General features: G+C 40.5%; 1 protein-coding gene across 2 annotated transcripts in view; it reads left to right on the plus strand.

The window, feature by feature from the left end:
* The window catches only part of PAX3 (paired box 3), a 134,134-nt gene that overhangs the window by 103,413 nt on the left and 16,423 nt on the right, over positions 1-14,298 (plus strand). For both annotated transcript variants that reach the window (XM_063132225.1, XM_063132226.1), the window contains exons 6-7: positions 3,647-3,812; positions 5,131-5,345. In XM_063132225.1, the coding sequence (XP_062988295.1) occupies positions 3,647-3,812; positions 5,131-5,345 (381 nt within the window). The remainder of the gene's footprint in view (positions 1-3,646; positions 3,813-5,130; positions 5,346-14,298) is intronic.

A 14,298-nucleotide genomic window follows, 5' to 3' on the forward strand; every position in this document is an offset into this window, starting at 1 on the left:
TTACCAAATGACAATCAAATAGTGAACTTACATATAAAATATCTGGCAAATATTTGGTCTTCAGAGAAAGATGCTCAGGAGAATTTGTGGTGTGTGTTCATTTCAATTTTGTTGGACATTGGTAAGGCACTTCCAGGGATAATGTTCATTTAGAATTGTTACAAATCCCCTCTATGCCTGAGGCATGCATTCAGTTCTGAATTTCTGTTTGCAATATTTCTAGTATGGAAACCACACAGTCTTTGATCAATATCAGGCTTTTGCTGTTTAGAGGCTAGCCAATAAGTATCAAGCCAAAGCTTATTCTTAGAAGAATATTACAGATATTAGAGATCTAAGTGAGAAAAGATTTCTTTATAGCCTAGGCCCTGGGGAGATGTGATAAAATGAAGTCTTATTTACCCTGAATATTTTCTTAACAATGAATTGCATCAGGCTGCAGTCATCATCTCCCGTGAGAGAAAGTGGAGACTATCACTTGAGGCATTCAAATTAAATTGGACAAATCAGTCAAGTCCATTCAGCTCTGGCAAGGAACGGACTAGATGGCCTTGCAGACCTTTCCCATCTCTTATTCCTAATATTTACTTCTTACCCTTTTGTTATCATTTTTCCCTTAAGTAGTTGGTAACTGAACAAGGCAACATCCTATTTCCTTGACGCTGGCTGGGTATCCTTTCAAAGCTGCAGTTCTTCCTCAAGGCTTGCCTTAGTGAAATTGGCCTTGACAGTTCAACCGCCTTATCCTAAACAGAGAGTTTCCAATGTGCTTTTAAGGCAACAAGATCTCTTAGTCAAGTAGGCAAAACGTTTGAAAAGGGAATTCAGCAAGACAATAGAGGAGAGTTTCCTCTAAACAGAGTCTGGGCTTTACAAGGATGAATGCCAAATACGCATCAAATCAAAAGACTGGTGCATTGATAAAGACACATCTAATTTAAGCCAGAAAATGTATTCCCTTTGCTGTACTGCTGTATATCAGAACTATTTATTTAATTGGGGTGGGGGTGGGTAGTTCAGGGGCCATGAAAGAAAGGGAGCAGGAGAGGGAGAAAGAAGAGGGAGAGAAATTAGAAGATGGAAGGACATGAACTGAAAGGGAGGGAGGATGGAGCCTCTGAAAAGGTACATGACCAAGATCAGGAGGGGATGCCCCTACAACAATACCACCACAAAGAAGATGGCAGAAAACAGCCAAATCCATCATTGCTGTCTGTTTTTGTTCTTGGATAATATTCTTGGAGAATAAGGGCAGTATCCTATATGGCTCCTGCACTAGTGGAATGGACCAGTAGCGCAACAGGAACAGACAGTTCTTGGGGAAAAAACAGAAATGAGTGGCAATGCTCATTTATTGAATGGGACAGGGAACTTGGCTGACCTGCCCCATTCTGGAAATGATTTTTTTCAGTTTATCCTGATTGTTATTTTAGGTACTGCTAGTTCCTGTTGTGGTCTGTAATGTTAATGAAACGGAACTAGGAGAGGTGCAGCAGCAGTATAGGATACTGCCCTAAATATGTATGATTGTATTACAACAACAACACTCAGTAATATGTCAGGAAACAAGAGAGTTTGTTTCTCTTTATTCCTTCTCTCTGCTGCCTCTCTGTCCTGTAGCCAAAACCATTCAGTGTAAACTCCTCGGGGTCTTGCTTTTGTTCTGCTGTTTGTATTAAAGTCTTTCTTACAGCAGGGATATCAGACCTCTTTTGCTCATTTTCATTCATCATTGATATCCGGCATGCATTTTGCACCACCTAAGTGTCCAGAGCAGTTTTTGAATGGATGAATATGTGTGTGTGTGTGTGTGTGTGTGTGTATGTATGTCTATGTCTATGGAGAAGGAGGATAAATAGTTATGTTTGGAGAGGGTCAGGAGAAGTCCCAGAGCATGTGCAGAAGTTCCATTACCATCTCATTGGTCCCTTTCCCCATTCATATTTTTGGGAGGAGACATGGGTAGCCATGTTCTGGATGTGGTGAATATGAGAACACTCACTCTTAAGAAGTTGAGTCCTGTGTGTTCAGTCAGTTTCCTTAAAAACATTGGGTGGGTAGGTAGGTGTCTGCTTCAAACAGCATTTTGAGGTTTGGGGGGAATAGCAGTGTGTGAGGCAGGGAGTTGATTTCTAGCAGCAAATAGGAGCATAGGCCTGCCCTGAATCCAGATTAGGAGCACAGCACAGTTGCATTTTCTTCAAAATAAAAGGATTGTGTTTGCTTTTATTATGTATATCACCTCCAGACTTTCAGCTATAGGGTGACTTATAAATTGAATGAATGAACAAATTTTATTTATTTATTACATTTTTATACCACCCAATAGCCGAAGCTCTCAAATGAACAAATGAATGAATAATAAAAAGTAGCCAGAGTAAACATACTTTTAAAACAGTCCGTTTAGTATTTAATCAGACAGTAGGGATGCACAGATGGAATAAAATCTGTTCCATCTGTGTTTGGTGGATTGCGAGGGGCCTTTTCTATCATCTGCCCATCAACGGAATCTGTGTTTTTTTAGTTTCTGAATTTGCGTGAATATGAATTTTTGCAAATTATTATTTGCTCAAGTTCACATGTGTGCAAATGAACAAATCCCCCCCCCCTGCACAAAATCCCTCAAAATGTTTATTTTCACACCTTAGCCTAGGGGGAAATGTGCATTTTTGGCCAGGTATTTTATTTTTGCATATTTTTCTATGACAAAATCTGTGCAACATTCCCAAAGGTTAGGAAAATGGTCCAGAAGTCCATCCAACAGGGAAAAACTGGTCAGCTGTGGAAGCTGTGGGTCAGCCTAATAAAAATCCAGACACATTTGGTTCTATTGCAAATGTCTCCACCGTCCCTATCAGTCAGGCAATCAATAGTCAATTGATCAAAACAACTAAATTTAACTCACTATAAAATAGTGCTCAAGGTGGCTAATAACTTTTTTAAAATACATGAAAACAATGATAACAGCTCAAAAAATTAGAACAATTTAAAATAACAAAAAGTGATGTCACAGCAGATAAAACCATCAAAATCAGGAACAACAACTCCGCTCCAAAACAACCATCCTACAAGGCCAATAAAAAGCCCATCCAAAGAGAATTGTTTCCACTAAGCACCAGAAGCTAGAAAGGGAGGGAGACATAAGATGGAATTCCAGAATTAGGAAGGCCTTCTCACATGTCCTGAGCAACATAACAAGCTCGTATCAGCATGCAAATAGGACTTCTCCATCAGAACTTAGGGTGCAGGCAGGATTGTATGGAAGCAGATAGCCCTTTATATATCCAAACCCAGCCCATTTAGGGCTTTCTAAGTTATATCCAGAAGTTTGAATTGAGGCCAGAAATGTATTGGTAACCAGTGCAACTATTCTAAAATGGGCGTAGTATGCTCATACAACAGTGAGCACCCTCGCTGCTACATTCTGGACCAGCTGGACTAATTGAAGGTTCTGAAAACTTTTCATAGGCAGCCTCCTGTAGGGCATGTTACAGTAATCCAATCAAGATGCCACCAAGGGTATGTGTCAGCATGGCTTGTTTATCATAATGTACAGCTTGGAAAATACGAAATGCATTTGAAATTGATTGTAGCCCTTTCTTGCATGCCTTGTTTTCAACTATTTCTTGTTTTCAACTATTTGCAGGTGTGGTTCAGTAATCGCCGAGCTCGATGGAGGAAACAAGCTGGGGCCAATCAACTGATGGCTTTCAACCACTTGATCCCAGGTGGATTTCCACCTACTGCCATGCCAACTCTGCCGACATACCAACTCTCAGAATCTTCCTATCAGCCCACTTCTATTCCACAAGGTAGGAAACAGACACTTCTGTTGAATGGTGGCTTTTTTTAATTCCACTGCAGTCTTTAATAGTAGCAATATTAAGGGATATTTTCATCACAACACATTCTCAGTTCAATTACAGATCAATTCCATTCATTTCATTGGCTCATGTGTATCAGTTTGAACATGGATGGTGTAATCTGAAAACCAGTGTCAGATACTCACACAGTAGGTATACTCACAACTGATGTGAACTGATGGAGTATAGTTGTGGCTAGCGATGTCAGAGGAATCTGCAATGGAAACAAATTAGTTTGGATTTTTTATGAGTCCAACCCACGGATTCCACAGCAGAGCAGCTTCTTCTTGCTGAACCTTTTTTAAAATGTTTGGGAAGTTTGCACAAATGTTGTAGTAGAAAAATATGCAACACCACCCCGCAAACCAAGCCAAAAATGAGCATTTTCTCATAGGATAAAGAGTGAAAACACACATTTGGGGGAATTCACACATTTTTGCATGTGCAGATTCATGCAAATTCAGAAACAAAAAAATTGATGGGCAGACGGCAGAACAAAAGGAACCTGACAAACTGAAACACAGATGGAATAGATTTTATACAGTCCGTACATCCCTAGTTGTGGCCCTGCACTGAACACAAGGACACCAGAAGCATTTTGGCACTCTGTGGGAGCAATTGTCTATAGCAATAATGAATACTAAGGTGACAATTGAAGGTGGGTGTACTGTTTTCATTTTAATATAGTTTTGAATCATTTAAATACAATAGCAAGTGCCAATAACTTCTCAAGTGAAACTGACAATGAGTTTTCAATCATAAATACTTGGAATATTTTAGGTCAAGGAAACAAACTTTTATTTGGGCAATTCTACTGTGATACTTTTTTTTTTTTTTTTAAAGCAAACTGGATTTCTAAACTTTAATGAGACCAGTTTCTAAACCTTTCCCAACTTACACCCATCTCAGATTTGCACATACTGGGGCAAAATCTAAAAACCAACATATAGCTGACAGAATTGGGCCTCCTTGAATTAAAATCCTACCTTTGATTTGGTAGCGCCAAGCAAGCCAGGCTAACTTTCTCTCTTGGCATCGTTTGATCTATTTTGGCTATGCTGCCAAGCAATAGTTTCCTTGAACCAAGAAGTGAAGGAGGGAATTGAAGCATGCAAGGGGAGGAAGGAGCGTATCAGGCCTTTAGACATGGCTTGGGTGGCTAAACCATGCACAGGTCCCATGATTGTTTTCTTGAGAGGTCTTTCTCAGTGTTGAAATTTGCATTGAAAATGTGGGAAATTTGCAAATGTGTCCCTTTCCATTGCAGCCGTGTCAGACCCAAGCAGTACAGTTCACAGACCTCAACCTCTTCCGCCAAGCACTGTCCACCAAAGCAGCCTCCCTTCGAACCCAGAGAGCAGCTCTGCATATTGCCTCCCGAGCACAAGGCATGGCTTTTCCAGCTATACAGACAGCTTTGTACCTCCATCCGGGCCCTCAAATCCTATGAACCCTGCCATTGGCAACGGCCTTTCACCTCAGGTCAGTCCTGCTTTTTCAGACACAGGATTTGCTGTATACCCAAACTAAATTGTCTCTTCCCCAAGGCCATAGTACAATGATTTGCCAAATTTAAACCATAAAGTATTCTTTATATAAGCCACATGATTTCAGTTTGCTAGTTTCCTTCCCCCACCCCCCTCTCCTACTGACTGAATCCAAGTCATAGCTTATATTTAGTTTTAGGCAATGTTTTCTAATGCAATCATGAAGAGTTTCTGCTTGTATTCAGTTGTGAGGCATTTCTGATGTGCTGCTTTTCTACATGTTGTTTTAAAGTTTATTTTTTATCTTTCTTTTTTAACCCTCTAGAGCCACTGATTTTGGTCTTGATCCTTTGTCATCTTATTGTGAAAATAATGATGAGACTACGTATCTTTTAAACATAGCCCTACAAGTAGAATCCAAGTTATTCTTGGCCCTGTCGATGAGCAATGCACATCAGGCTGAGCTATAATCGAGTTATAAATACATAAATTAAGACCATTACTGCTCTCAGGAAGCCTATAACTGCGAGTTGAAGGACATAATTGTTTTCCTAATTTGCATGAGCTTTTCTTGGATGGTCATGTTAATAAATTGCCTTGATAATTGAGTGTCAAAAAGGTTGGTTAAATTTCCTATTTCTGACATCTGCCTTCGGGTTGACATTATTAGCGATTGCTAAAATATTTGGTAGTTTATTTTATTAGTGTGGATTTAGCACAGGTGTTTAGGGGAGCTGTCCACTGAATTCTGAGCAAATGTCACAAAGAGGGGGAAAAGCAATCTATAATTACAATCAGGGATCTCTTCAGGGCTGAGAGTGAGAGTTTTAATGGCTTTATCTTCTCTCTCCTCTTTCTTTCTCTGTGCATTTTTTTTAAAAAAAAACACACACACAGAGGGAAGCCTGGAATGATACAAATGAAAAGTGAAAAGACAATTATACTCAATTACACACTAATCACTGACTATCACCACCGCCTAAGCAGCGAGAGGGCATTCTAATAGGCAGAAAATGAGATTTTAATAGCACAAAGGGTGGCCAAAATAACGACTCCTATATCTTTGCCTCCTCCGTTTGCTTCAACTTGTGGTTTGCATCTTGGGAGTACACTTCCTGGTTTCTGCATCACGGTGATAACTCTGTGCAGCTGAAGAGTTCAAAGGCAATGGAGTTGAAAAGAATGAATAGCAAAGGCAATGAAATAAACATTTTTGCCTAAAGGCAAGAGTTCATAAACCCTTTTTTGTAACAGTAAATGTAATTAAGTTTCAGAGATTCCTATAGCACATACTGGGATACGAAACTTTATGGCTTTAGACCTTAGTGTAGGGAGGAAAAAAGACCAATGTGAAAACAAGTGGATGTATTTCCAGTAAGACTTTAATTAATATTGTGGGGTTTTTTGGTTTTCTTTTTCTTTTTTTTTTTTTTTTTTTTGAAGAATCTGTTTTTTAAGTGAAGTTTTTGACAAAAGGCTTGACATTTATTATGCTGTTAGACTCACAGTGTGCAGTGTTCCCGTGATTTAAATATAAAACATTTCTGAGCTTCAGCATTAATGCATCAAAACTAAGCAAATGTCTTTGTCGTTGACCAAAAATGTTCTTTTTAATGAAAACAAAAAATATTACACTATGAAAGGAAAACTAAATGCAATTGGCAGAGAAGTTGTGTGACATTTGGATCAAGTGGCTATAGCTCTTGATAGCTATGGCTGTTTACAGCCATCCTCCCACTAAACAAACCAATAGCTTATTGACTGTTGACATTACCAAATGGAGATCCTAGAAGTGATAAAATTGGAACAGGCTGTGGCTCATTGCTAAGGAAGCCTGGTTTCTTACTAGAGGCATGAAATTTAAGGATTCATTGCTAAGGAGCAGATATGCCATTTCAGATTTCAGTTGTGGAGCAGTGGGGGAAAGGGAGACAAAGTTCAATGGGGAACAGAAGATTCATAACAAGGTTCAAAGCCCTGCTCTTGGCGCTATTCAATGTGTGATTGCAAAAAGAAAATAGAAAGAAAAAAAAGCTGTGTATTCTAAGAGAATTTGTTGTGCTTCTTTTCTCTTCCCCCTCTCTTTTTTTTTAAAAAATGACTCATTAACTAAAGAAATGTTATTAAGACAGACCCAGATTTTGAAACATCAAGACTTGTAATTCAACATTTTGATTTTAAAAACGTTCACAATGCCAACAATTTGTTATGTCAGTAATTCTGAAACACATGGTGCTGAACGTTTTATAATTTTTCAATCCATTTTCAGGCAAATCCTGGAAGTTTTGGATGAAATATTCACAATTTATGATCAGTACCAGAACAATGCTCCTTTTACACACAGACATCCAGTCCTGGTTTCCCTCCAGCATTCTTTTTCATTCTTTTTCAGCATTAGCAGGGGAAATTACTTCAGGAAACCATCCAGAGATCTACTAGTCGGTCCCAATCTCTCTTCTGCCTACTCTTGTTTTGCATCATCTACTACTTGATCCTTTAAAACTGAAAGATAGAAGCTAGGGCCATCTGCGTTCAAAACATGCACTCTGCTGCCAACCTACAGACCTCCCCCAATTTCTCTTCCTCTTATTGAACATTTATGTCTGTGTGATCCTTGCCATCCATTATGTCTCTTGAGGAAACACCGCAGGGGTATGATGAATATGACTTGAGCTGAATTTATGACAAGTTCTTCAGAACAGGATGCAATAGGAGAGACAATGTCTTGTTTTAAGATTTTACAAGAAAGCTCCTCAGCTGTTGTAAATTAGCTGAATTCCCTTCTGACATGACTACTCATCGGATAAGGATGTGGCCATAATTTCTACATCACTTTGTGTGTGTGTTGGAGCATTTTCCTGAAAGCTCCATCCAATGAGTGTTTTATTTCACACTCCTTACCGGGCACTCAAGGATTCCTTGGAGATAGCTCGCATGACGTCGTCTGCCTCTCTCGCGTCTTCTACCCTTTCTGGTCTTCCTTGCGCCGCAAGAAAAACCAGAAAAATGCTGAAATATTTTTTAAACTGAAGTGGCTGCTTTCTCCTGCTGTGTGTGGGAGAAGCAGCGTGTTCACAACGAGGGACTGAATGGCCCTCGTGCACCTTGTTTACTTCCTGTTTGACAACAGGAAGTAACTGAGTGTCCACGGAGAAGCGACGGTAGCCAGTGTTAGCCAGCATTTCTTCCAAGGTGTGATGGAGCTGATTGTCTCCCCGTTTCATTCTCCACTGGCACATTTTGGACAGGACATCCCACTTACATTTCACGTAATTAACTTAGGGATGTGCAAACCAGCAAAATGTGAGCTTGCTGAAGTTCTCCAAATTCCACCTCGAAGTAGTTCCAACCAGAGCCCATATCAGCTTGCGAGCTTTGTTTTTCTTTTCACCTGTACATTTGTGCCCATTTCCCTAAATGTATGCATCAGTTGTGCACATCTTTGAAATGTGCGCATTCTTCTCCCATTGTTGAAACAATATTTGTATGCATTTCCCCCTAAATTCCCCTTTTGTTTTATGTCCATTTTTCAAACGCGGTTGAACACAGCCCCCCCCCCCCTTTTGGGTCTACAAATCACATTGCAAACTCAGAAATGTATGGACTTCAACTGTAGATTGCATTCGAGTGGTGGTCCGGAAGGTGCGAACTTGGTAAACCCTGATTAAAAAATGAATGGAAACTAATTACTCATACATCCTTAAATGAACTGCAATGATGTTTTTTCTAATAGATGACATCTCACATACTTTTGATAATGCTTATACTTTTTTTAAAAATGGGGGGGGGGATTATATCTTGTAATTGGTTCTTCCAATGCTTCCCCCTCTTCCCGAAGCACAACTGTGGAGGGCTGCTGATTTGTTTAGAATGGGGAAGGACATTGTTTAAGCTTTTTTCCTACAGCATTTCCCTGTACAAAATTGCCTGTTCCAGCTACTGTTTGCTCCTTGGAGGGACAGAAATACAGGCACCTGTATTTTCTTTAAATGGCAAACAGCAGCATGGGAAGGGGTTGATCAGGAAAATTGAAGAACTTACCTCGATGTTGCACTACTGTGCTATCTATTTTATGGATCATGTTCAACTAGAGTGGCCATTTACACATCACTGAAAAAGAGGACAAAGATATACAGATCATTTGTATATACTAATCTATAAGTACGGATTCAAATATAGAAATAATTGCTCTAATTTCAATACAGCTACAGTACATTTCACAGTGGTGGGGAGGATTATGGACAGGTGACCTGGGGCATGTCTAGACCAGAGGGGTGGAGGAAGAGGAGCTTGCAATATGCTGATCGCGAGATCCTCCCCCTCAGTCTACACGCTGTGCACGATGTCCTGGGAGGAAGAGGACGTTGCGACCACCTTTTTTTTTTAAATCGAAAATGAGCACAGGAGCACTCCAATGATAAAGGTACTTTAAAAAAAACCAACTTCCACTCCCCCCAGCACACCCCTGATGAGCACAGATCTCCTGAGGAGCTCTGTGCCCCATACCCGGTTCCCGGCTCCTCACGGTTACTTGCGAGGAGCTGGGACAAACCGGGACAGCCGCCCACACGTTCTGTGGTCTCGGGATCATTCCAGGACTGCGGGAAAAACCAGGACAAAAGTGTAGGACAATGTCTTGGGGAAATGCAGGGATCTTCCCTGCCTGCTCCCGGGATGCACAGGGACGATTCCCGGGACAATCCCCGGTATATCACCCCATCTAGACATGCCCCTATATGCTTTCTCAGTCTACTGTCCAGTTGCTACTTGTTGACGGATACATTCCAGACCCCTGCTCTCCCTTCTTAGTTCTTTAACTTTAAAATAGGCTTGGATTGAACAGCCCTTCATATTTAGGATAGCTTTAAATAAACTGTCCTCCTGATAGCTATTCAAAGTGAGGACTGTCCTTTGTAAAGTAGAAAACATTGCCACCCTATTGTCAGTGCATATTGGGTTGTTTAATCTATGTAGCTTGTAAAGATTCCTTTAAAAGTGTGTGTTTGCTGAATCCAGGAGTAGGGAAAAGATGGCTGTTATTGTTAGGGATGTGAGGGGAGAGAAATTTATTCATTTTAATGTGAACTTGCCTAATTTTGCTGTTTCAAAGCACTACGTGCACTGAAAGTCAACTGAAAATCAAAATTTGCTCCTCTGTATTTTTCAGTGGGTTCTCCAATACAATAATACATACAAAAATGACTATATTAGGGGAAATCATATTTAAAAGTACATTACAATAGGAAGATTGCTTGCAAAAATTATATATTAAACAAAATGTATTAAAATACATGGATTAGGAGAAATATGCAGTAAATGCTTATGGATTTTAATGCAAATTTTTAAATAAACATTCTCAAGGTTCAGGACAAACCAAAGTTATGATGGGGAAAATGAGAAACTCAGAGAAACTGAAATCAACCAATTCTTCCATCCCTAATTACTGGTAATTGAAAAATGACAAAAAGTAAGGATAACTGTTAATTATTATTATTTGAACTAATAAATCTGAATCAGTAAGGGAGAGATACATGGGAGTGGAACAGCACCAGAAAAGTAATGTGCAGTGGAAAGCAAAGGGAGCAAAATTCCCATAGTAGGTGGGCAGACATTCCCTTAAAGATGCCTGATGCATCTTCCAGGTGGGACTGTGGGACTGGAAATTCTGAAATACCTAGATGGGAGAACGACACCAGTTTGCATGCATGGCTTGTATGCCATGCAGTCCTATTTAGTGGCAGATGCTTATGGAATAAGGGGATGGGTGCCTTGAGTGAGAGTGAGTGGTGGAAGAGGTGAGGAGAAAGACTTAGACTTCCTGGGAATAATAATAATAATAATAATAATAATAATAATAATAATAATAATAATTTTATTTGTTACCTGCCTCTCCCTCTGGATGTGTAAGCCAAGAAAGATTGAGTTGAATTCCCCCCCCCTCTTCCCCTTTTTCCTGGGGTGCCTTTCTGAGGTGCTATAAGGAATTCTTGGGGGCAACTACTATATATAGGACAGTGTTGAGGTTAGGCATGGTTGAGGACCTACTGAGGGCCCAAACCCCAGCAGTGGCCCATTTACAAGATGTCCTCGGACTTGCTCTTCCTCTTCACCATTGCAACCTGCTTGTTCACCTGCCTCTCACTCTGGCCCAGACATTGGTGATGGTGAGAAAGAGGAGCAATAGAGGTACCACTGCCTACTTGCTCACGTGCTCTCTGCCTGTAAAGTAAGCAAGTGGTAGCAATGATGAGAAAGAGAATGAGCAGGAATGGTGGTGAGATGGCCAAATCATCGAGAAAGGGGGCAGTAAGGGTGCCTTGCCCAAGAGCCCTCAAGAACCCAAAGCAGTCACTGCCCATATACCTTTCTGCTCTAAAGACCTTTGCACCAAGTGTTGACCTGACTATGGATGCTGTCAAGTTTTGACATTGGGATAGACTTTTAAATCATGTCTTTAAAGCAGCCTTCCTGAATGTGGCTGTGGAAGATGGGATATGTAGTTCAGGTTGGGGGAGTCTGGTTTAAAGAATGGGATACTGAACAAGTGATTAGCCTCTGAACAAGTGCTCGCAAAACTGATCTCTGTTAGATGGGTACCACTGAACATCCCATGGAGGGGCCTTTAGAAACAGGTTTTATTTATCTATGTGTATTAGAACTAGGGATGGATGAATCTCCCAACCCTCACTCCATGCTCAGCTTGCTGAACTGATGCCACTTATCTGTCCCTGTTCAGTTCCTTGGGCGAGCTGCTGGGCAGTTTGTGGGTGCCTGACGAGCGGGGAGTGGGTGCCCAACTCCTCAGCTTCTATTTTGGGCTGAAATGGAGTCTCATTGCTTTACGTACAAGATGTCTTACACAAATGGTGGCTGTAAAGTGGCCATTATGCAAGAATACAGGTGTGAATGGAGCCATACAGGGTGGGTAATGGCAACACCTAAAAGCCAGGTATGTGTGGGCGTTTCCATTAGACTCCCCTCCCCTCTCAGACTTCAGCAACATCCTTAATTAGAACTGAGTGAAATGCAGGCCCAGCAGCGCATGCATTTAGAGTTGTTAGAGTAAGTCCTAAAAATGCAGTTCTGCCATCTCAACTCTGAGCAAACCTGCATTTCTCATCAGGTTGATTGAGTATTTTTCTGCTGTCTGCTTTGCTCATTATTTCCTCATGGTGGTGAGATTTCCTCTGTCACAAATGGTTGATCTTTACAGGAAAAAGTAAGTGATTAATGGTGTTAAGATCTAATGTCAAGCATTGTTATGTTTGTGTTTTTTCTTCTTAAAAACCCTTGCCATCTCATACTGTGATCCAATGAAATACTTTTCAAGTCTATCATGTCAGAGTGGAGATTAGTGCTACATAATGTATGCAAATTGGATAATTTTGGTCAGCTCTTCCTATTACACATTCTGTGCATGGACTTACCAGGCTATTGCTATTTTCCTAAAGCATATAAGATAGAGCAGTTATCTGCTAACGCGCCTGTAGTCTGTTGATTTGGCATGTCAATTTCAGCTCAATATATTAATATTTCGCTCCATCGGAAGCTTGTATACATGACAATGATTCTGTCATACGTTCCTTCTCCTGACCTAAGCTCTGTGTGTATGTTTTTCTTTATTAAAGACTAACTTATTGTAATAGGATTTTACTCATTCATTCATTCATTCATTCATTCATTCAAAGCATTTATACCTACTCTTCGCCCTCCATTGCAGCCTAATGGAATGGCTGCTGGATGATGGTTAGAAGAGAGGTAAAACCCGATGGAGCTGGCTTTACAGGAAGGCTGATGGAGTGGTTTTACCTTTTAAGATAGCACAGGAACAAGCACACCTTAGGAAAACTATCCTACCCTTACATGCAAGACCCTTAAAGGCAACCTAAAAATCATAGAAAAAAAAAGGCAGAGTGATATGGCTGCCTCAGCAGCTGATGAGTAAGGTGAAGCACATTGTTTGTTGTTTTGTTATTTATTCTCTCAGGGAGAAATGTTTGTTGGATTTTCTGGCTAGCCTTAGGACACTATGCACCTTTACTTACTGCGGGTACAGGGCATATATTTCATTTACTGTGCTGTCTCAGGCAGTCGATCCTAGAATAGTAGAGTTGTAAGGGACCTATAAGGCCATTGAATCCAACCCCCTACTGAAGCATACCTGACAGATGGCTGTCCAGCTGCATCTTGAAGGCCTCTAGTGTGGGAGAGCCAACGACCTCCCTAGGTAATTGGTTCCATTGTCATACTGCTCTAACAGTCAGGAAGTTTTTCCTGATGTCCAGCCTTAATCTGGCTTCCTGTAATTTGAGCCCATTATTCCATGTCCTGCATCCTCAAATGTCTAGAGCCCTGATTTTGGCATCACATTGTCATTTTTCAGAGTTTAGGACTGGCATCCTTAGAAATTAGCATTTTCGAACATTACTTAAATGAAAGCTGAGTATCACATTGGTGCAGCTGACAGCTTCAGGAGCCACTGAAGTTTTAGGAAAATGTCCTGAGTCTGTAGGGAAACACATAAAAATGGTTTTGGGAATATCAGGTAAAGGCCTACAAACTGAGCAGAAATGGGCACGGAGGAACATGTGTGACACTGTAGTTTCTTCCAGTATCACTAGAAATAAATCTAGTTTGGGCTACAGCAGGTTAAGGAGACTATGAACAGTTTAGGACCATTGTACGGGGTCCTAAAGATTGGATATTTTCAATTGAGAAATGTCACTGCTGACCATTGACAACATGGTGCATGAAGCCAGTGAAGGTCTTTGTTTTAGTTCAGTTGAAATTAGTTGGGCTAGATAATCCTAAATCTAAATCCAAATACTGCATTGATATTAGTCTGCAAATGCCAGTCATACATTTCTCTATTTCCTCATGAACAGTTCAGTGAAATGCTTATCTACTGCAGCATTTAACCTGTGGTTTTTATTGAAGAAAGTGCAATA

This window comes from Elgaria multicarinata, chromosome 8 (assembly GCF_023053635.1).
Source record: "Elgaria multicarinata webbii isolate HBS135686 ecotype San Diego chromosome 8, rElgMul1.1.pri, whole genome shotgun sequence".
Lineage (NCBI taxonomy): Eukaryota > Metazoa > Chordata > Lepidosauria > Squamata > Anguidae > Elgaria > Elgaria multicarinata.